The sequence below is a fragment of the Hyperolius riggenbachi genome, chromosome 7 (genome assembly GCF_040937935.1).
Source record: "Hyperolius riggenbachi isolate aHypRig1 chromosome 7, aHypRig1.pri, whole genome shotgun sequence".
Lineage (NCBI taxonomy): Eukaryota > Metazoa > Chordata > Amphibia > Anura > Hyperoliidae > Hyperolius > Hyperolius riggenbachi.
In genome coordinates, this window is record NC_090652.1 from 256,449,907 (window position 1) to 256,473,692 (window position 23,786).

Sequence of the window (23,786 nt, forward strand, 5' to 3'; positions counted from 1 at the left end):
AAATAGCGCACTTACCTCAGGGGTGGAAGCTTTTGGGTCTTCCAAAGGCTTCCCTTCCTCCTTCGCCAGGCCGTTTCAGCACTGGGACCACTGAAGATTGCGGCTGCACTGCACAGTAGCACGCTTAACCAGTTGCCGACCAAGTCACACGTGGCCGCTCCAGGACCGCCTAACGCAGATCGCCATAAGGTCCTTGGGGCGGGTATTGTAGGAGATCGCGCGCGCATCTCCGCATGATTGATGGAGCTCCACTCCGCCTTCAGTCTCCCAGCGGCGATCTCCGCCAGGAGACTGCTAGACAGAGAAAAAACACCGTCTAATTACCGCGTACTGCGCTGCGATTTAAGGCAGCCCTGCATGGCTGTCCCCTCCAGAGGCAGGGAAGTGATTCACTGTCATAGGCTGAAGCCTGATTGGCTGGCAGGGGGAGGGGGGAATACAAAAACATAAAATAGGAAAATTTAATACAAAATAATATAAATATTTGTGGAAAAATAAACAAACGCCTGGAGGGCGAGCAGACCCCACCAACAGAAAGCTCTGTTGGTGTGGAAAAAAGGGGGAGGGGAATCACTTGTGTGCTGAGTTGTGCGGCCCTGCAGCGAGGCCTTAAAACTGCAGTGGCCCAGTTTCAGAAAAATGGCCTGGTCTTTAGGGGGGTTTAACACTGTGGTTCTCAAGTGGTTAAAGCGGTCCTGAACCCTTAAGGTGCGTACACACATGCGACTATAGTCATTTGAAACGATCGTTCCCTGATCATTTCAAACGACGATCATTTAAAAAAACATCCAATGATCACTAAGTCAAACGATGGACGAGCTAGATCGTTAAAAACGAAAGATCTGCCTTGGCAGATTTTTTTTAAACGACAATAGTTTGCAAAAGTAGTACATCGTTTGAAAACGGTTGTTCGTACTTGATATGCGCATTTCGTTATATCTCCATAGAACCTTTGATTTTTATGCACAAGCGCAACAGTTGCTTTTCGTGATGTAACGTTCGTTCCATGAATGTGTCCTGTGACACGTTAGTTGCTACATGATTATACCATAATTGTCATTTTAACAGGACAGAGTGTATCTTTGTATGTTTTGTCAATGCTATATTATGTAAATGCTCTACCTACATACCTACAGTATGAAATCTTGTACTGTAATGTAATATACGTAATGTTAGTTTTACAATGTAATGCTGGGGATACACGGTACGTTTCTGTATCATGTATCGACCAGCTGATCCAGCCAGCTGATAATATTCAGCTGGCCCGATCATGCCGCTCGACCCTTGCCCGCTCGATTCCCGCCGGCAGACAATGGCAGGGAATCTAACGGTAAGGAAGCGCCGGCAGGGACAAGCGGCAATCGATCCGTGTGGATGAGCAGGGATGCGCCAGCATCGAGCCGCTGTCTCGATGCGGCGCATAAAACATGCCATGTATGCCCGGCATAACATACATTTTGAACCGTTCGTTACATGCGGGCGGAACTTCCTATGATGTCACTTCCAGGAACAGTATGTGACGACGTTCCGGATCGTTCGTTAACAAATGATCAGATCGTTACACACCTTTTAAAGGCTAACTTTACTTAGGTCGTTCTTTCGTCAATTAAAAGATCGTTCGTCGTTCACAACGAACGATTGTTGTCGTATATGTGTGTACGTAGCTTTACACAGGACTGAATAAATACATTGAGGAATGCACCCTTTATGTATTTAGAGAGTTTAGCCTGTTTAATTCCCCCTCATTTGTGTCTATTCACAAGTTGTAATCTAATGTCTCCCCTGTGTCACATGGCTGCCTATGGCAGAGATGGCAGATAAGGCCATTTGAAAGCACAATATGTCTGCTTCCATTAATCAAGATGTAGAAACAGTGCAATTTTGGTTTAGGATTTGTATCAGCTGTAACAAAGAAATTTTTTTTTATTTAAAGGTTATTATGCTGTTGCGTAGCTTTTAGAGCAGCGTTAGAACGTTCTGAGTTCAGGTGCGCTTTAAGCTTCGGTGGAAAAATCAGAGCCTGATTGAGTCTGTGCTAATGTGCAGGCACAGATGGCTTGCTCATGCACAGTAGCACTGACCTGATTGGGCTCTGCTTTTTATGCCGAAACTGCTCTATCGTGTGTCACTTAGTCGTCCCTCCATTTCCTCTCCACTGAACAGCACACACTGCTCTGCCCCAAAGATCAATGCCTGATTGATATTGTGTGTGTACGCATACCTGAACAGCACAAATATGGATGCCTGGCCTACCAATCCTCTCCAGTGCATAGAGAACCATAGCTGGTGAGAACTGTCAGAGGTTATGTTTTTTGTTTCAAGTGTAGCTTTTCTTTAAAGGGAAACTGAAGTGAAAATAAACTTATGATATAATGATTTGTATGTGTAGTACAGCTAACAAGTAGAACATTAGTAGCACAGATATGATCTCCATAATGTTTCTAGTACAGGAAGAGTTAAGAAACTTCAGTTGTTATCTGTGCAAAAGAGCTTCTCTGATCTCTTTTGCACAGATAACCTTGGGTCAGTGCTGTTTTCTGAAGCACTTATCTCAACCAGTCTCTCGCTGTTTATTGTTAGTTTAGGGCCTCTTTCACACCAAGACATTGCGTTTTAGGGGACGTTGAGATTGCATAACGTGCCCCTAACGCAACGCATGGTGGTGTTGAAGTTGGGCGTCAGATTGAGCCGCGTTATGCGGCCCTTGGTGCGCTGTTTTCGTTCTATCTATGTTGATAGAACAGCCGCTCTAGGATAGTGATGGGAAGTCTGAATCTTTTCAAGGATTAAGATGATTCGAATCGGATCATTGAAAAGATCCGGATCTTTGAACCAAATCATTTGAATCATTTTACTAGGGAAGCAGACTGGGGGTGAAATGACTAGCAGGACAGGACTTTCCCTGCACTGTACATTCTGTATGTTCCTGTTTCTTCCAGACAGACATCCACTGTGAACCGAATCTTTCATTGTGATGATCGAGATGATTCGACTCACAAAAAAGATCCGAATCAAATGAACGATGATCCGGACAACACTGAGTCCAGGTTACGTCACCACAGTGCAGTGAATATTAATTAGCCATGTGGCTAGTCACGGAGCATGTGCAAGCAGTCTAACACAGCTAAAGCCCAGTATAACGCACAGCATGCTGCACTTTCCCAGAATGTGCAGCATTACAATGAAACGCAACGTGGGCACTGAACAGCCCATTAATTTTTCATTACTGTGAGTTGGGCTGCGTTACAGGCTGCACTAACGTGCGCCTGTAACGTCCCACTGTGAAAGCAGCCTAAAGGAAAACTGTAGTGAAAGAAATATGGAGGCTGCCATATTTATTTCCTTTTAAGCAATACCAGTTTCCTGGTTATCCTGCTGATCCTCTAACACTTTTAGTAATAGACCATTTGCAGTATTTAATAGTGGGTTTCACAGTGTTTTTTGGACACTATCCTTATAGACCCTGAACAAGCATGCAGCAAATCAGATTCTCAGTATTTGACAGTATTCTCAGATCTGACAAGATTAGCTACATGCTTGTTTGTGGTGTGTTATTCAGACACTACTGCAACCAGAGTAGCAGGGCTGTGGAGTCTGAGCAATTTTGGGTACCTGGAGTTGGAGACGGTGGTTTCATAAACTGAGGAGTCGGAGTCAAGAGTCAGATGATTTTTGTACCAAATCCACAGCCCTGGTATGTATTAGACTAAGGAGTCAGAGTCGAGTCGGAGCCATTTTTAGGACATGGCGTCAATCATTTAAAACCGTTTAATTTTTTAAACTGCAAATATTAGAGAATGTTACATAAAAAAAGCTTTATAACTGAAAATAAAAATTTGAGAGTATGAGAAGCATGAGCCTGGTATAGTAAACCCAGATATAATATAACTTCTTATGAATCTATAAATGACACTGGCATTTATTTGTTTATAGTGTCATTTATAGGTTCAGCGTGACAGATCTCGAAGCAATGTCGTGGAACCTCTCTACACATGGTAAATTATATTGCTAGTTCCTGGTAGTGTGTTTTTGAGACCCTCAAGTGAACCTGAGATGAGATTGATATGGAGGCAGCCATATTTGTTTCCTTTTAAACCATACCATTTGCCCAGCAGCCCTGCGATCTATTTGGCTGCAATAGTGTCTTAAGTACACCAGAAACAAGCATGCAGCTAATCCTGTCAGTTCTGACAATACTATCAGAAACACCTGATTTGCAGATGCTGGTTCAGGGTCTGTGGCTGCAAGTATTAAGGTACAGACACACGTCGGATTTTTCCAAACGACCAGTCGTTTGGACGTCAAATCAGGCATGTGTATGAACGGTCATTCAGCTGATAAGACTGGATTTAACAGATCCGCCAAGCGGATCTGTCAAAACCAGTCTTATCAGCTGAACGACCGATCGTATACACGCTCAATTCGATGTCCAAACGACCGGACCTTCAAATGTCCAAACGACCGGTCATTTGGAAAAATCCGACGTGTACGAGCCTTCAGAGGCAGAGCTTGGAAGAACAAAGAGATATCGAAAGCCCAATATGGTGTAGTATTGATAAGTTGGTTGTGGTTTATCCTTCCTGGCCACGCAGGAGGATTTCTCAGGCCCTGCTGGGCTGATTTGCATAAATATTTTTTTCGCTACATGCAGCTAGCACTTTGCTAGCTGCGTGTGCATACCGATCGCCGCCAATTCGCCGCTACCCTCCGCCCCCCCCCCCACCCCCCTCAGACCCCTTGCGCAGCCTGGCCTATCAGCGCCAGGCAGCGCTGAGGGGTGGATCGGGACTCCCAATGACGGCACGACGTCGGTGACATCATCCCGCCCGTCGCCATGTCGACGGGGAAAGGCCTCCAGGAAATCCCGTTCTTTGAACGGGATTTCCTGATCGCAGATCGACGGAGGCAATCGAAGCGGGTGGGGGGATGCCGCTGCCGCGCGGCTATCATGTAGCGAGCCCTGGGCTCGCTACGTGATTTAAAAAAAAATATAAAAAATTAAAAACTACTGCGCTGCCCCCTGGCGGTTTTTAATAGACCGCCAGGAGGGTTAAAGCTAAATATTTATATATACTCACAAACATGGGTTACCCATAGGCAACCACTTCAAGTGCAGGTGGGGAGTATTAGAACCTGACCCCACTCAGGTTATTAAGATGTCACTCTCTGTAGATAGGAAACGGGGTAGCACCCCTCCACTGAGGGTGGTATCAAGATTTCAGCAAAGCTTGGTGAACAAAGGCGTCAGAGTAGAATAAAAACTGTCTAAAAGAGGGGGATGTTCAGGTGGACTTACCTCCCTCGAAAATATAAAACTCAATTGAGTCACAATATATCAATACAAAAATGTTATTTAACTCCACTTAGTGCAACGCGTTTTGCAGGTGTGGTCCCGCTTCATCAGGCAAACAGGAGTATAGCTCAATGGGTCTAAATGCAGAAGTGCTCACTGTCTGTTGTCATTGTCTGTGTAGTACAGCTAAAAAATACTACTACTACTACTGAAAATAAAAATATGAGACCCCTTTCTTTGCTACTGATGTTCTATTCACTATCCGAACTAAACCTTGAATTCATTATAGCATACTTTTTTTTTTTCTACTTCAGGTTTTTTTTAGGCTGATTGGCCAGAAGTAAAAGCATGGTCCCTCCCTCTCCACTATACTGCATAAATGGCAAAATTGTATTTCTGATGCGCTTCCCTCTAGTATCTTTTTAATCCTAGTACCGTCCCAGCCTGCTGCACCTCACCTCCTACATTTACATGTACATTTGTCCAAAATTAATTAATAATCACTATTCAGGGCACTTCCAGAATCAGTCCTTTACTCGCACTGATGTTTCCTGGTTGTTTTGCTTTTCAACCAGATCCGCATATAACCACAATTAAGGACCGAAGAAAGAAGAAAACAGAAGAACAGAAGATCATAGCATAGTCTGTTTTCAATATTAGGTGAGGGGCCACCACCCTGGGTAAAAATCCCCGTGAAGGATGATGCACTGAAGCTTAATGGAGCACCCCCATCACTGAGTGTTGCAATGACTGGGGTGGCACGCTCACCTTCTTCCTACGCTGCCCTGGCCAACAGCACAGCACGTTTAATCACAGCCCCAATGGTACGCCTCCTCTTGTCTTCTCTCACACCCTTAGTGCCTCAAAAACAACAGGAGACCATCATAGTGCAGACATCCCACAACATGCAGTTGTTTGACCCCAATCCACATTGACAAATACCCACTGCTCACCTTCTATGATCGCTGTCCACCCTACAGACAGCTGTATGCACTTGGTTCAGTGTGTGGGGTCTCCAGTAACAGTATCTTCCTTCTATATGATCCTCATGTGCAGTTAATTCTATGGACTAAAACAGCCTCTCATAGTGTAAAACCAGAGACATTTATTATAAAAGATAGGAGTATATACTCACAATCCTCGCTAAAAAAGCGCTTTGTAACAATAAAACCATGGAGGACGTCTCCTCTCCACATCAGCTGGTCACTTCCTGTCTTTAGCTCCGCCCTACGCGAGTGACTATTTATATACTGCATAAATGCAGTCTTACTTTCAACCAGACCACAGCCTGTGTTTTTTTTGGGTGGTGATATGATGAAACTGATTGGCTGACATCTGGTAATGCATTGCTCTTTATTTCCTTCAGTTTCATCATGCTGATCTATTCAAAATTCTGCGACCCTTTAGTTACATGAATTATGAGCCGCCCGATGGAGAAGAGTTCTTTAACATGTTCATTCGGCAAAGTTTGGCTAATATTGGTAAGTAGGGCTGGGGAAGAGTTGTAAACTGAAGAGATCAACTTATGTAGTTTTCAAAGTGAAATGTTGTCCTATTGTTCCCTGATATAGGATTTAAGTTTCGCGACAGTGCTGGGTCTTTTTTTTTTTTTGTCATCTTTTGTGCATTATAATGTGCCAAATGTATTCAGTGGGTGACAGTTCAGAATTTGAACCGTTTAGGTAGCCATCCATCTGTGGATTTTGCAGCCCGATCTACCATCCTATTACCTATTAGATTAATAATTGGGTTGATCAGGCAGGCTCGACTGGCCCAAAATCGGTCGAAATGTATTGATCAAGCATGCTGGAAAATCTTGGCTGTCTCTCCAATTGTAAATGTGCCCATACATTCAAATTTCACCTGCTTCAGCTGGTGCGACTGTCCATCTTCTCCTGAGTGAAGCCAGGAATGTGTGGGATGTCACACATGCACCATGTGGTAGCTGCATGTGACGGAGAAACTTATGGGGAAGCAGCAGATGAGACCTGGGAGAAGCTAGACAGTCACGGCTGCTGGAGCAGGTGACATTTGAATGCATGAGCACTTGGGAAGTTGGGGGGGGGGGGGGGGGGAATCACATTAACCATTTGAGGACCAGAGGTTTATACTCTGCCCCCCAGCGACCAGGCAATTTTTTACATTTCAGCACTTCACAAATTTAGCGGCTTATTGCTCGGCCATACAATTTAGCACCCGAATGAATTTTACCTCCTTTTCTTCCCACGAATATAGCTTTCTTTTGGAGGTATCTGATTGCTGCTGCAATTTTTTTTATTATTAATTAAATTGGCCCTACACTACATTACATACATACAGCTATGGCAGGGAATAGATGGTGAGCCCCTCAGAGGGACAGTTAGTGACAAGACAATATACTCTGTACAGCGTTGCGCAAGATGCCAGCACTATATAAATATATATATTTAATAAATACAAAATGCAGCCTGTCAGTGCAAATTAGCCGCTGGCAGGCTGATCGCTGCGGCCGTCTGTTACAGAGATGTGTGAGCGCGAGCTCCCGTCAAATCTTGTTCCTCGCGAGATGACACCATATGGCTTCCTGCAGGAACAACAGAGCCAGTCTGCGGCCACCAAACGGCATTAGTCGGTCACAGAGAGTTTAACATTTAGCGGCTGAGACAGTTCCACGAGGCCAATTTCCAAAATATTTCATGTGGAAATCGAGCGAGAATCGGCCTCCGGTTTAAGGGGCAGCCAACAGATCTTTCTCTGATCAGATTCGATCAGAGAGAGATCTGTCTCTTGGTCGATCTGCCCATACATCACAGCGCGCATCCTCGTTGGCACTCCAATGGCCGGGAGTGTCCTGCGCAGGTGCAGTACCAGAAAATCTGTACACGAACGAGGACACGCACAGGCAGGGCTGTGCAGGAGCAGTGAAGGTGATGACCAGCAAAAGAACCACAGCAGGGGACCAGAGGATCGTTCCAGGTATGTGCGGGCACAGGACGGCTGCAGCGAGCTGGCAGAAGCCCCGGGTAAGTGAAACTTTTAATTTTATTTTTAAGCAATCTTCAGGTCCACTTTAAAGGGGGTTGTAGCATCCCAAAATTAAAATTGCCAGGTAAGTATAAATACACCATATGACTCTTTCTCGGGTACTCTTTAAATGAAACCTTAGACCAAGATAGTGAAAAAAAAGGGCTTCATCCAGCTCCCTTCGGGCCGTGGGCTCCCTTGCTGTCTCCTTGGGTCATTTGTTTCATCCACTAGCCGGCCCGATAACCTGGCTAAGTTGCCCTTTATAGTATGTCTACTGTATATGTTTACACATTGTGTTTTGTTTGCACTCAGATTCGGCAAGTTGCCACGTCTTGGTCCTGCTGGCTTACGCTCTTGCTGTATCAGAGTACTTTCCAGAAGAATTGATAAAAGCCATATTCAACATAGATTTCCTAACCAGGCTGGACTCTGAGCTTGAAGGTACTGTAGACTTGATCAGTTACTATATTAAGAAGTTTTTTTTTTTCCTTTTATAATGGTATATGGTTGTTGGTGAGCTTAGTTTGCACGGTCTGATAGTTGTGAGTGGATGGGGAACCTCTATCATTTCATAGGGAACAGAGGTGGAAGTAGTAAAAGCCCACATCTAGGCAGAAAAAAACAAATTTAAAGAGGAACTGTAGCGAAAAGGGGAAAAAACAAATCAATACTTTGAAAAGTAAGAAGTTAAAAAATAGAACAGAGATCAAGAAATGATTGATATTCGCCATGTAATTTGTTCATACTGTTTGATCCACAATCAGCCTGCATGTCATCATCTTTACTACTGGCAGACATGAAAATAAACAGACAACACGAACTATTAACTATGCGATAGGGTAAACGTTTTTTTTTTTTTTTATATAAATATACACATGGACAGAGGGAAATACTGTACATAACAAGGAAATGAACAGCGCTACTTGAAAACAGATAAGTGCCTACCTGCAAGAGTGCAAGCCCCACTTGTTGTGGGATAAAATACAGAGCTTCTGTTTGGGTTCAAGGTGCGTTTGCAGTTTCTGGGGGGGCTCAGCGCACCTCTAATTGGAGGCCCTTTGGAGGCGGCCTGGTGATGCGCTGATCCACCTTTTGCGCAATTTTCAATTTTACTTGGTTAGCCGCACCCAGGCTATGCATATGCATAGGTTAGGATTTAGTTAGTGTTAGGTCCCCTCCCATCAAGGATTACTTCTCCGCAGTGGGAGGGACGAGTACTTAACAAGTTGCATGCAAGCTGTTACAGGAAACCAACATCCTTCAGTGGTAGACAGGTCATGTGTATGCTAGGTGTGTATTTTATCCCACAAGTGGGGATTGCACTCTCTTGCAGGTAGGCACTTAACTGTTTTTAAGTAGCGCTGTTCATTTCCTTGCTTTGTACTAATTGAATTCATTTTTGGATATATGCAGAGCTTCTGTTTGGGTTCAAGGTGCGTTTGCAGTTTCTGGGGGGGCTTAGCGCACCTCTGATTGGAGGCCATTCGGAGGCGGCCTGGTGATGCGCTGATCCACCTTTTGCGCAGAGGAAAATACTGGTTGCTTGGCAGTGGTAAACAGCTACTATTTTCCAACATGCAATAAGGCTCCCACAGTGTGACGTTAGGACCTGGGTGCTGACATCACATTGTGGGCGGGGTTTCAGCAGGCATTTGCTTACCTACGGGGAACTGCTCAGTAGCCTCTCTCTCAATATGGAATTGTCCATTTTCTGTGTCCCTGTGCCACAGGTTGAACTTCCCACAATGATATCCTGTGTCACCTGCAGCATGCACTGCAGCTGCCAGGGGCATATGACATCACTGCGGTCCTGTGGCATGAGATATAGAAAATGGAGACTTCAATGTACACAAGGGGCTACTGAGCATCCCCCGTAAGTAAGAAAATGTCTGTTGCATTCCCCACACAATTAACAAACCTCCCTTATGCTGGATACACACGGTGCGTTCCCGCACTCGATTCCCGTCGATGCGCCGCTCGATTCCCGTCGATTCGTTTATTTCCGACATGTCCGATTCGCGGTTCGATGGATCGTTAGGTCGATTTGCCATACTTTACATGGCAATCGACCTAAAAATCATCGAAATGCGCTCGGAAATGTTCGGGAATAATCGATTCGTCGGGAATCGAGCGGCGCATTCGATGCGAGAACGAACTGTGTGTATTCAGCATTAGGAGGACACTCACTCACAGATTAGAAAATGTGATGCACTGTTCACTTTAACCTCTTGAGGACCACAGGTTTATACCCCCCTAGTGACCAGGCACTCTGCAGCTTTAACAGTTTATTGCTCAGCCATACAACTTAGCAGCCAAATGAATCTTACCTCCTTCTCACTAATAGAGATGCCTCTTGGAGGTCTCCGATTGCTGCTGCTACTGTCAGTTTTTTTTTTATTAAAAAAACATTTTTGTATCCCTTCCCCCCTCCCAATTGACCCTAGACTGTGATTAATACAATACATTATAAATACATAGACGTCAGCCTATGTATGTGATTAGATTGTGAGCCCATCAGAGCGCTGTACACATAAAAAAAATCGCTTTTTTTTTTTTTTTTTTTTTTTTGTAACAGCCTACATGCTCTGATCGTGGCTGGCAAGCTGATAGTGGCGGCCCCCTCTGCGTAGTGCAGGGAACGCGCGCTTTAGCGAGCCCTCGTTCCCTGCTAATCTCGCAAGGTCCGCGATGATGCCAATTGATGTTAGGCGGTCCTGTGCCTGCCACGCTCCCACTGCCCATCGGCGTGGAAGCATTGCATGCGGATATGGTGAAAACTATCCGTGCGGAGATGTTTTGGTGCTTTTGCCCCACCGTTCAAACCAGTGAGAAGGTGAATGAGAGAGTGAGTGCATGGTAGGAGGGGGCTTCTCTGGTGAGGATGCCTGCACACTGAGAGGCACAGCAGCATGAAAGTGTCCATCTAAGTGTACATTCCAAAACGGGTGAGGATGTTTTACACCACTGATCATCAACAGACAATCCACAATGCTACTTAACACCTCTATACGGAGCCTTCAGTGCCTAAAGAAAATCAATCATCCCTACAAACAAATATCTGGGTATTCCTTTGCATCTTTTAAACCAGAGCTCCCCAATCCTGTCCTCAAGGCCCACCAACAATACATGATTTGCAGGAAACCACAAACATGCACAGGTGTTTGCAGAGCTGAATAACTACCTCTGTGGATTTTCACAAAACATGCGCTGTTGGTGGGCCTTGAGGACAGGGTTGGGGAACACGGATTTAAACGATGGACGAGTAATGGAAGATGTAGAACACAAAAATTTGGATAAATAGAAACCCTCAATTATATCTTGTGTATTCAAATGCCTTGACCCAAATCTTTTTTCTGGTCACTTTTGTTTTCCAGTCTTCATACCTAGTCTGTATGCGAGGATACGGCACAGACTAATGGAATTGAATCGAGCTGTGTGTATCGAACGGCCAGAATACCAAATTCCTTGGTTCCACGACCGGTACTGTCAGCAGATGCTGCCATCACAAGAGGGGCTGGCAGGTGTGGTGTTCCCATCCCAACTTCGTGTGTGTGTGTGTGTGTGTGTGTGTGTGTGTGTGTGTGTGTGTGTGTACAGTGTGTGTGTGTACAGTGTGTGTGTGTACAGTGTGTGTGTACAGTGTGTGTGTACAGTGTGTATGTACAGTGTGTGTGTAGTGTGTGTGTAGTGTGTGTGTAGTGTACAGTGTGTGTACAGTGTGTGTGTACAGTGTGTGTACAGTGTGTGTGTGTGTGTACAGTGTGTGTGTGTGTGTACAGTGTGTGTGTGTACAGTGTGTGTGTGTGTGTGTGTGTGTACAGTGTGTGTGTGTGTGTACAGTGTGTGTGTGTGTGTACAGTGTGTGTGTGTACAGTGTGTGTGTGTACAGTGTGTGTGTGTGTACAGTGTGTGTGTGTACAGTGTGTGTGTGTACAGTGTGTGTGTGTGTACAGTGTGTGTGTGTACAGTGTGTGTGTGTGTGTGTGTGTGTACAGTGTGTGTGTGTGTATTTTATTTATTATTATTATTATTTCGTATTTACAGTATATAGCACCGACATCTTCCATTGTACAGAGTATATTGTCACTTATCTGTCCCTCAGATGGGCTCACAATCTGATCCCTAGCATAGTCATATGTCTATGTATAGTATAGTGTAGAGTATGTATCATAGTCTAGGGCCAATTTTAGGGGCAAGACAATTAACTCATCTGTATGTTTTTTGGGATGTTGGAGGAAACCCACACGGGGCCCAGTGCTGCAAGTCGAGAATGCTATCTACTATGCCACCATGCCACCCATTTATTTTCAATAAATCATTATTTTACATAAAAAAAATACATAATTTTTGCAAAATGAAGAAGAAAAATGCCTTCTGAACAAATTCATAGAGCGACTGTTTTCCCATCCATTTTCCTTCTATACTGATAAGTCTACTATAAAATATCAATACTGCACTAACACAATAAAAATATTGCGTTTTCTTATAAAAGATGGTGTTGCGCTTCTAGTAAACCAGAGCAGAATACAATATACAAATTAGACTGTGTTTTACAAACAGTTCAATCTTACGAACAGTCCACTTATTCAGACACAGCATTGTGAATGTAACGCCTCCCCATAGACGGGGTACACAAGCAGGGACCACCACACCTTATGAAAGGGGCACTCGCCCTTTGTATAGACTCTCTGTTGGGGTCATCTAGGGTACACCTTGCCTTTTCCTGGCTGGACTGTCTCTGTTCACGCTTGTGTTGGTACCACATGAGCCCTTTACACCTCAAATAAAAACCATTAAGGCCGCTATGGCGTAAAACCTTAATAAAAGTTGAAATAAAGTTCAGTCCGGCACCATCCAATATTCTGCGCTGGTATGATCATGTCTGCAGCATGTACTGCTGGCTGCAGTTTTACTGAAGACAAGCAGTTTTTGATGTCATTACATGCATTTGCTTGCATAGTTTGGGTTGTACTCAAACTAGTTGCTGATTTCATCTGTAGTGGCTCTGCAGTTCTGGCCAGCTCGGGATTGAATGATTACCATTCACCTGTGTGGGAATCTGCATGTCTGCTCCCACCTATTCAGTAGGAGACCTTAGGCAAGTCTCCCTAACACTGCTACTGCCTATAGAGCGCGCCCTAGTGGCTGCAGCTCTGGCGCTTTGAGTCCGCCAGGAGAAAAGCACGATATAAGTGTTATTTGTCTTGTCTTGTCTTGGATGACCTCAGTATAAAGATCTGCTTCCTGCAGGGCTCCTCGGGCTATCATAGTTTCAGATCAGTCTGTTACTCTGTTCTGGCCCCCCTCGTTCCTAGATCTCGTGTGGACTGCACTGACTCCTGCAAAGGGGTCAGTGAGTCCTTCTAAGTCCTGTTCTGGTTATTCAGTATTTGTTACTTGCTAGTCTTGCATCATATATCAGTTCATCGCCAATATATACGCATACTAGCGTGTTTATTTTCCTTGTATTCGTGTTGCGTTAATACATCAGTGTCGCTGATATATACGTACACGAACTGTTTATATCCTGTGTTCAGTCAGTCAGCTTTCAGCACGTTTTGGTAGGTTGCGCGTATCGTGATCACCCGTGCTTAGCTAGTCAGTCCTGTTCCTGTTGCCTTGCGTGGATTGCGCTCCCTTCTGTGTAGAAGTAGCGAATCCTTCCCAGTCCTGCTCCAGTTCTTAGTTAGTGTTCCTTGCTTATGTCATATATCGGTTTATCGCTGATATATACATATGTCAGTAAGTCGTTTGAAGTTCATTGATAGCTGTAATCATAATACGCTAAGAAATCTTTCCTATTGTATATTTGTATGTACTGCGTCTGCCTTCTTTGACTCTATTTCCCGACTATTCTGTCCTGTCCTTGTGAGGCACACCACCACTGCAACCGCATTGGCTGCCTCATTCCAGTTTGTCTTGTTATGGACGCTTGCTGTCACTTAAGCAGCGACTAGTTAAGCAAGCGTTCATTCTGTTACCTGTCCTGATCTTCTGAGGTCTAGTTTATGCACTCAGCGCTACCTTGCGCTGAGCCACTATAGTGGAAGGATTTTTTGTGGCTGTTCGGATCTACGCCTGCTCTGTGCGCCACATCTCCTGTTGGAGTCAGTCCTCTCCTCCACTAAACTGGGGATATCCTGGTTCCTTGTGCTAGCATGTGTACCTCCTTCACGTCAGGATATTCACCACGTGCTGACTGTGGAGAATATACCACCAAGCGTAACATGCGCTTTCACTTTATTTGAAGATAACTGACATACAACAGAGGACTAACCTCCTTTGTCCTCCGAGGTTAGTCCTTCCGAAACATTGTATTATGTCAGTTATCTTCAAATAAAGTGAAAGAACATAATATTGGATGGTGCTGGACTGAACTTTATTTCTGCAACATTGGGACTGCTGGCTGTCAGTTCCTGGATCCAGGCACATCCTAACGCTACATCTGCTGGTAGTGCGACCAATATCCACTTTTCCACTTAATAAAAGTTGAAAAATATTGATAATGTGCGCTCCCATTAGAAGATATGTTATTGCACACAGTTTTAACAGGCTCTACTTCGTGTGTAGGCCATTTGCCTCTCGCCAATATCGGTCTCTGTGTCAGGTCTCCGCATCCTCACCCCTCCCACAACTAGTTTTGTTGCAAAAAGCATCATGCTCATGAAGAGTTGATTTACTCAACAAAACTATTTGAGAGAGGGGTAAGGACGCAGTGGCGTGACGCAGAGGTTGATCTGGGCGAGAGACTTGGGGAACGTGTCTCAGTCTCTGTTACAGAGGAACTCCTCACAACAAGGTTTTACGACCCCTATATTTTATTGTAGGCATGCAAGCTATGTTCGTTTTTTGCCAAATATGTTTTTCCATTTGAACTCAGAATTTTGCATTTTTTTGAAAAGCTCAATTAGGACTTAAAATACAAGTATCGTAGAAAACCTTAAAATACATAATCACAAAAAGTACATTTGTCCCAAAGTAAAATGAGCTATACATTACTTTTCTCCTATGGTGCTTTCAGTAGGCAGTACAAATCTGGCAGGTTTTGGACTGGTCCATCTCCTCATAGGGTATTCTCAGTGTTTCCTTTATACTTTACAAAAGCACTCCCTGGAAAAGATCTATACAAAGATGCCAGCCTGCTTGCACACTATTCTCACAGTATGACTTCACAACTGCCGTTCAGTACGTGCTTTTGTAAATAAAGAAAACCCCGAGAATCTCCCATTAGAAGCTGGACTAAAACCTGTCAGATTTTTACAGCCTATGACAGCGACATAAAAAATGGTAATTTATAGTACATTTTCTCTGGGACAAATGTAAAAAAATGTTATGTATGCATTACACAATACAGTGGCTTGCAAACATATTCGGCCCCCTTGAAGTTTTCCACATTTTGTCATATTACTGCCACAAACATGAATCAATTTTATTGGAATTCCACATGAAAGACCAACACAAAGTGGTGTACACGTGAGAAGTGGCACGAAAATCATACATGATTCCAAACATTTTTTACAAATAAATAACTGCAAAGTGGTGTGTGCTTAATTTTTCAGCCCCCTTTGGTCTGAGTGCAGTCAGTTGCCAATAGACATTGCCTGATGAGTGCTAATGACTAAATAGAGTGCACCTGTGTATAATCTAATGTCAGTACAAATACAGCTGCTCTGTGACGACCTCAGAGGTTGTCTTAGAGAATATTGGGAGCAACAACACCGTGAAGTCCAAAGAAGACACCAGACAGGTCAGGGATAAAGTTATTGAGAAATTTAAAGCAGGCTTAGGCTACAAAAAGATTTCCAAATTGAACATCCCACGGAGCACTGTTCAAGCGATCAGTCAGAAATGGAAGGAGTATGGCACAACTGTAAACCTACCAAGACAATGCCATCCACCTAAACTCACAGGCCGAACAAGGAGAGCACTGATCAGAAATGCAGTCAAGAGGCCCATGGTGACTCTGGACGAGCTGCAGAGATCTACAGCTCAGGTGGGGGAATCTGTCCATAGGACAACTATTAGTCATGCACTGTACAAAGTTGGCCTTTATGGAAGAGTGGCAAGAAGAAAGGCATTGTTTACAGAAAAGCATAAGAAGTCCCATTTGCAGTTTGCCACAAGCCGTGTGGGGGACACAGCAAACATGTGGAAGAAGGTGCTCTGGTCAGATGAGACCAAAACTGAACTTTTTGGCCAAAATGCAAAACGCTATGTGTGGCGGAAAACTAACACTGCACATCACTCTGAACACACAATCCCCACTGTCAAATATGGTGGTGGCAGCATCATGCTCGGGGGGTGCATCTATTCAGCAGGGACAGGGAAGCTGGTCAGAGTAAATGGGAAGATAGATGGAGCCAAATACAGGGCAATCTTGGAAGAAAACCTCTTGGAGTCTGCAAAAGACTTGAGACTGGGGCGGAGGTTCACCTTCCAGCAGGACAACGATACTAAACGTAAAGCCAGGAAAACAATGAAATGGTTGAAAAAAAAACCCATCCATGTGTTAGAATGGCCCAGTCAAAGTCCAGATCTAAAACCAATCGAAAATCTGTGGCAAGATCTGAAAACTGCTGTTCACAAACGCTGTCCATGTAATCTGACTGAGCTGGAGCTGTTTTGCAAAGAAGAATGGGCAAGGATTTCAGTCTCTAGATGTGCAAAGCTGGTAGAGACATACCCTAAAAGACTGGCAGCTGTAATTGCAGCAAAAGGTGGTTCTACAAAGTATTGACTCAGGGGGCTGAATAATTACGCACACCCTAATCATTCCTCCCTAGGTTAGACACTGGGGGAAAAAAACGGCAAGGTTTTGTCACCTAAAAGTAGACCATTTTAAAGCGTCCTAGAAGTTGAAATTATGGAGAGGGGGGGGGGGGGGGGTTAGTGGGTTTGCAGGGTTAAATACTCACCTGTCTTGACATTTTCCCCCGTGATTTTTTTTTTACTGCCCATCAAAGCTCTGGCCACGCTCACCTGCGTGGCGGCGACCAGTCCCCAGCTCGGCAGCCACGGCCAGATTGGTGGCTGCTGAGTTGGGAGCGGGCCACAGCCAAGTAGGCGGAGGTTTCTGAAGAGCTTTGGAAGTCTTCGGAAACATGGCTGCCACTGTCGTTGGGGGGGGCTTAGCCCTGGGACGCCCTAATACGCCCCAATCTTTCCTCATTCGGTCAGAGCCTATCATTTTAACCTCTAACTTTTGTTGACCAGTGTTCAGGCTACGTTGGTATTTCTGTGTAAAAATTACTTTACGCATGTGAATGCAATGTTTTTTTATAGCTGATAAGAATTTTTCTCTATTTAGATAATGACCTGGAAAGTACCAAACGTCCTTTCATCCAGCAAATGTTGGCCGAAGCCCTCGGAGGAATACATTATACGAGAACGTCTGTTGTCACACCGTACTATTACACTGTAGGTAAGATACTGGAAAATGTATTAGCACAAGCCACTGAAAGGAAACATTTGTCTCTTCACATGGCCCAAAACAGATTCAGTCCTTATAACCTAAATACCGGTATGTGCTGTAAAAGGGAAATAGCTGAAAGGCTTACCATGTTTCCCCGAAAATAAGACAACATCTTATATTAATTGTACCCCCCCAAAAATGTTCTAGGGCTTTTTTTCTGGAAGGGTCGTATTTTGAGCAGTGACGCCGTTAGTGTATTGGTAGGAATGCAGTCTCTTACCGTACCTCCCTTGCGGCTGCGTCCCCCTCCATTCACCTGTACAAAGCTCCAGCATCCTTAGATGGTCCGCACCCTTTGACCCGGTCACCGCACATGCGCTGTAAGCTGGGACAGCTCCGTGACCGCACTCCCCTCTAGCCCTAATCAATGTGTGCCGGGGATGCATCAGCGCGTGCACATTGCTTTTGATGAGAGAGGAGCGTGGTCACAATGCCGACATAGCATACAGTGTGTGTGTCGCGACCAGGTCAAAGGGCCCCGACCATCTTAGGATACTGGAGCCGCTTACAGGTGAACAGAGGGGGGCGCAGCCACAAGGGAGGTGCGGTAAAAGACTGCATACCTCCCAATACACTAGCATAGAATCTTACCTGTATACAGCTAGGGCTTGTTTTTGCAAATGCACGCATCATTATTAGAAATGCGGATAAGGGGGGAGCAGTGGTCGTGCTGGACACTGAGGTTTATCGCATGGAGGCATTGAGGCAACTCCGGGATTTAGTCACTTATTCTCCTTTGAGATGTGATCCTACTGCGGAGTTTAGCAGGCAGTTGCTTGTGCTCCTGTCCCTAGGTGAAAGTCTGGGGGTGATTTCCAAACGATTAGCAGAGTATCCCGCTGTCTCTTCGCCTGTTGTTCCGGTGTTTCATCATCTGCCCAAGATCCACAAACAGGGTTTTCCCCCAGAGGGCAGGCCAATTGTGGCCGGGATTGGCTACCTGGGGGAGCGCCTGGGAAATTGGGTAGATGAACACCTACAGCCCCTAGTGCAACGTCTCCCTGGTTATATACGAGACACTAAGCATGTGCTTAGCAGCTTACAGCATTTTCAATGGCACGACAACTACAGTTGGATTGCCATTGATGTCAAATCATTATATTCCTGCATCCCGCATGCTCTTGCTCTAGATGCTCTCGACTACCATATGGCGAGATACTCTGCTTTCTCCGTGGACCTCCAGTTCTTCGTCGGGCATGCCGTCCAATATCTGCTTACCCACAATTATTTTCTTTTTGAATATGATTTTTATTTACAACGTTGTGGAGCCTCAATGGGAGCAAAATTTTCTCCCTCACTGGCCAATCTATATATGGGCTGTTGGGAGGAGCTCCACTTGTTTAGCGATTCAAATATGTTTTCGGGTCATATTGTGTGGTATGGCAGATATATAGACGACCTGCTGGTCGTCTGGGACGGCACGCACGACGAGGCCCTACATTTTGTGGAGTTCCTGAATGCAAATTCTCTAAATTTAGTGTTTACCTCCCAGTGGACCCCCTCGGAGGTCAATTATCTTGACCTCACATTGAGGGGTGACCCCTCTTCTGCCTCTGTGGTTTCTGGCACCTACCGTAAGCCCTGCAGTGGCAACTCCACCCTGAGGGCCAACAGTTGCCATCCTTCCCATACCATCCGTGCGGTTCCCGTGGGCGAGTCGATCCGGGTACGCCGCAACTGCTCTGATGGTTCGGCCCTTGGTGTGGAGTTGGATGCTGTGGGTTCTCGTCTTGCGGAGCGTGGTTATCCCAGATGGATGATAGAGAGGGGGAGGAGGAGGGCCCTGATGAAAACTAGAGAAGAACTATTAACCCCTGGTTCCCCTCGGACATTGTCACGACCCAATACAGATACGATTTTGTGACTACCTATAGTCAAGAATACAAACAAATCACGTAGATTGTGAGGAAGTCTTTGCCTGTGTTACAAGCTGACAAAACTCTTAACCAGATAATAAAACAGGGAGTTAGATTTGCGAGTAGAAGGGCTCCCACACTTGGGAGCATTCTATCACCTAGTCTCTTTCCCTCCCGTACACAACGGCCGTGTTGGTTGACCACCCTTGGTTCCTACAAATGTAATTTTTCAACCTGCCATTATTGTGCTGTGCATAAGCCCACTCGTTCTGTTATTTCCTTGTTTAATGGTAAAACTTTCCCCATAAAACAATATATAAATTGTGTCACGAAGTACACGATTTATTTAATCTCGTGTTCTCTATGCTGTATTCAATACGTAGGGTATACTACCAGGCATCTCAGACAACGTATAGCAGAACACTACAGGGGAGCTGGCTGGTTAACTTTGGAGGTGTCAAATGTAGCGAAGCATTTTATATTGGTCCATTCAGGCGATATGTCCTCCTTTTCATTTCAGGGTATCGAGCGTGTCCTGAGGCCTCCGAGAGGGGGAGACGTTTACAAACGTCTCCTTACCCGGGAGGCATATTGGATCTTCCAGTTAGGGACACGCTCGCCGGGAGGGCTCAATGCAAAATGGGACCTCAATACAGTCACTTGAAGTGACTGAGCTGTCCATTTCTGCCTGTTGTCATCATGTAGTTATATGATCTAACTTTGAACTTTTGAATTCATCGAGATGATCATATCCATTGCTGTGTAATGTCATAGTGTGTGTAATCATATGCATTTACATTTTTATCTCTGTATCATGTTTGTATGTACTAACTAGACTACACTAATTGGGGGACTTTTTGTCCTTGCTTTTTATATGCACTTTTCTTTGTGAGTGGGGTCATTCAAGCATGTGATATTAGTGTTGTCCGGATCATGAACGATTCGGATCTTTGATCCGAATCTATTTTGTGAGTCGAATCATCTGAATCATCAAAATGAGTGATTCGGGTCGCAAAAGGGGCGGGGCCAGGAGCGACACGCCCCCTCTTAGCGGGCAGCGGGGTCCTGGAAGCAGAGCAGAGATGGATCGCTCTGTTGGATGGGAGCCAGCCTTGCAGGGACAGGTAGATGAGAGAGAGGGGACATGGGTGCCACTGCCAGATATATGTAGAGCACACATACTGGCTATAACGTGCTGCTCATTACAGGCTGTCTGTTCCGTAGTTGTGCACAGTGAACACATTGGAAGCTTTTGGCTCAGCACAGCTCTGTAACTTTGCAGGCACTGTGATTGCAGGGCAATATGATCCTCCTGCACTCGGCACTAAACAGCTGCACTTCACTTTGGGGAATGCTTTCTTTCACTGTGCGACGTTTGCATTCAAAGTACACAGATGAGCATATAGGTGAAATACATGTAAAGCATATGATTGCAGCATGTGGGTATTTTGTGCAAGCAAACATTTCTGCTCTCTGCTCGTCCCTCCTCCCTTCTCTGTCCACTCCCTGCCCTCTGTCCATCTTCTCCCCTTCTCTGTGTGTCCACCCCCCTCCCCTTCTCATGTCCACAGCAGGGAAAGACCTGTCCTGCTATTCATTTCACCCCCGAATGCTTCAGTAGTAAAATGATCCGAGATTCGGATCAAAGATCCGGATCTTTTCAATGATCCGATTCGAATCATCCGGATCATTGAAAAGATCCGAACTTCCCATCTCTATGTGATATCGGGTGTAACCTTATTGAATAAGGTTACACCCGATATCACATGCTTGAATGACCCCACCCACAAAGAAAAGTGCATATAAAAAGCAAGGACAAAAAGTCCCCCAATTAGTGTAGTCTAGTACATAAAAACATGATACAGAGATAAAAATGTAAATGCATATGATTACACACACTATGACTTATTCTATATAGGAGTCACCCTTTCTCGCTTGCGCCTATGCTATGATTAAGGGCGTGTAACGCCCGAAACATGTCAGCATGTGGTGCTGGTTTTAGCCTGTTGTGTGTAATGACTAAATAAAGATATACAGATTCTACCGACATTGTGCGGACTCCACTTTTGCAGTCTTGGATTCGAGGTTTTGGCAGCCTGTTTTCCTGCACTGTCGGCAGACGGAGGTTGTGAGCGGAGCTCCACGTACATTGTGGCTTATTTTTGGGGGAGGGCTTATTTTCTGAGAAACGCAGTGTATGTATGCCGACTTCAATTCAACCTGTAGTAGATCCATTGAGATGATCACACTGTTACATCACCCAACAAAAATTCATAACGAACGCTTGGTTTCCATTTTTTACGTTTTGCAAGCTTTTCCTCCCTCTGTTAAAGCCCCACAAAAGGTGCATTGAAACTGACTATTGCAGTAGTCTATTAAGCAGAGCCACTCCTAGTTACATATATGCTCTCTGCCTTTCCGCTTCCATAGTATTGAGTCAGGCCATGCTTATGTGATTTCTGACAACAAGACAACTATTCTGAGTGTTTGAAAACTCACTGCAAGAGAATGAGATGAGCAAAAATTGTCCTAGCATGAAAGTTGCTCATAATAAGCATATTGGGAAATAGTAGAGAATAATCGGATTCACCAGAAGGGACAGGGTCAGGACTGATCACGTGAGCAGCCCAAGAAGCACATCTCTGTTCAGTCAGCTATTGCAATAGTTTGCTTTCACTGCACCTTTTCTGGGGCTTTATCAGGAGGAAAAGCTTATCAATGCTATAAATAACTAATCTTTTATTTTTTACTTATGCTCAATTGTTTAACTATAAACTTATGTCTATGGACAAGTCTACTTCAAGCTAAGCACACATTGGTCATCTATGATGTGAACCAATTTTTAATGATTGTTTTAAGTGACAGTTTGCGAACACTGTACAGATATGAGGTTTGGCTGCCTGTTGAGCAGCACGTACAGCCAGGAGATTATCCGCTGGCAGACGCTGCCGGGAGATATCACTTGCCCTAAGTTTTGTTTTTTTAACTTAGTGGAGTGCTGAATAGGTATCAGTATACATTTACTGTAATTTTAAGTTATTTTTGGTATATTAAAAATGAGTCATTTGTCTCTTCATTTCATGCTGCAAAGTAACAAACTTTGGATATTTTAAAGGGGTTCAATTATCTATTATTATTATTTAGTATTGATAAAGCACCAACATCTTCGCAGCGCTGTACAGAGTATATGGTCTTGTCACTCAACTGTCCCTCACAGGGGCTCACAATCTAGTCCCTACCATAGTCATATGTCTATATTGTTTAGTGTATGTATCATAGTCTAGGGCCAATTTAAGGGGAAGACAATTAACTTCTGTATGTTTTTGGGATGTGGGAGGAAACTGGATTGCCCGGAGGAAACACGGACACAGGGGAACATACAAACTCCATGCAGCTAGTGCTGCAAGATGAGATTGCTAACCACTATCCCACTGTGCTGCCCATCTATACTTAATATATCAGACTATAGGGATTATATGGATGATACAATCCCCGCTATATAGCAAACTTTACACCCAATTATCATCATATTGGCCTAAGCTAAAGAGCAGTAGACAACAAAAATGATTTAATCAAACTTGGCTTGAAATTATCAGAATTGGTTGCTATTTAGTGCTAAAAGTTTGCACCCCTTTGTCATATCATTGCATTTGAATATGTAAAAGTATCACCTGCTTTGTAGTCTGAAATGACTGATCCATACAAGAAGACTTTTTTTATGATTCCAAAAATAATGTTTAACTACTTCGTATTCAGAGCTGGTTTCCTCTTATGGACTAGAGCAGTTTTGACATCAGTAGTAACCTTATCCTTACTTATTGTAACGATTTGTGTCAGCAAAGAACAGAATTCTGATTATTAGGTGATCTGCAGTATCACCTATAATGCAGATATATATCTGATTATATGGTGATCTGCAGAATCTCCTATAATACTGGTATATAAGAAGCTGATGTGACAACAAATAGCAATGAGTGATTGGTGCAACAGTAGTACTGATAGCTTTGGCAATACTACACCAGAGGAGCTGGTGGGTACTAACCGTACAGTGTCCCTCACCAGAGTCAAGGGCCCTCTGGTGAGAGTGGAGTGGGGTTTAAGCAAGCAGAGTCGGCAGCAAGATCAGATGAGCAGAGGTACAAAGTCACTGAGCAGAAGA

The 23,786-nt window shown here is 44.4% G+C and overlaps 1 protein-coding gene across 1 annotated transcript in view; it reads left to right on the forward strand.

Moving 5' to 3' along the window:
- Positions 1 to 23,786, forward strand: part of LOC137524980 (FAST kinase domain-containing protein 1, mitochondrial-like) — a 78,075-nt gene that overhangs the window by 45,163 nt on the left and 9,126 nt on the right. Inside the window, exons 9-12 of the mRNA XM_068245575.1 lie at positions 6,660 to 6,774; positions 8,612 to 8,740; positions 11,674 to 11,820; positions 17,607 to 17,720. Of these exons, the coding sequence (XP_068101676.1) occupies positions 6,660 to 6,774; positions 8,612 to 8,740; positions 11,674 to 11,820; positions 17,607 to 17,720 (505 nt within the window). The remainder of the gene's footprint in view (positions 1 to 6,659; positions 6,775 to 8,611; positions 8,741 to 11,673; positions 11,821 to 17,606; positions 17,721 to 23,786) is intronic.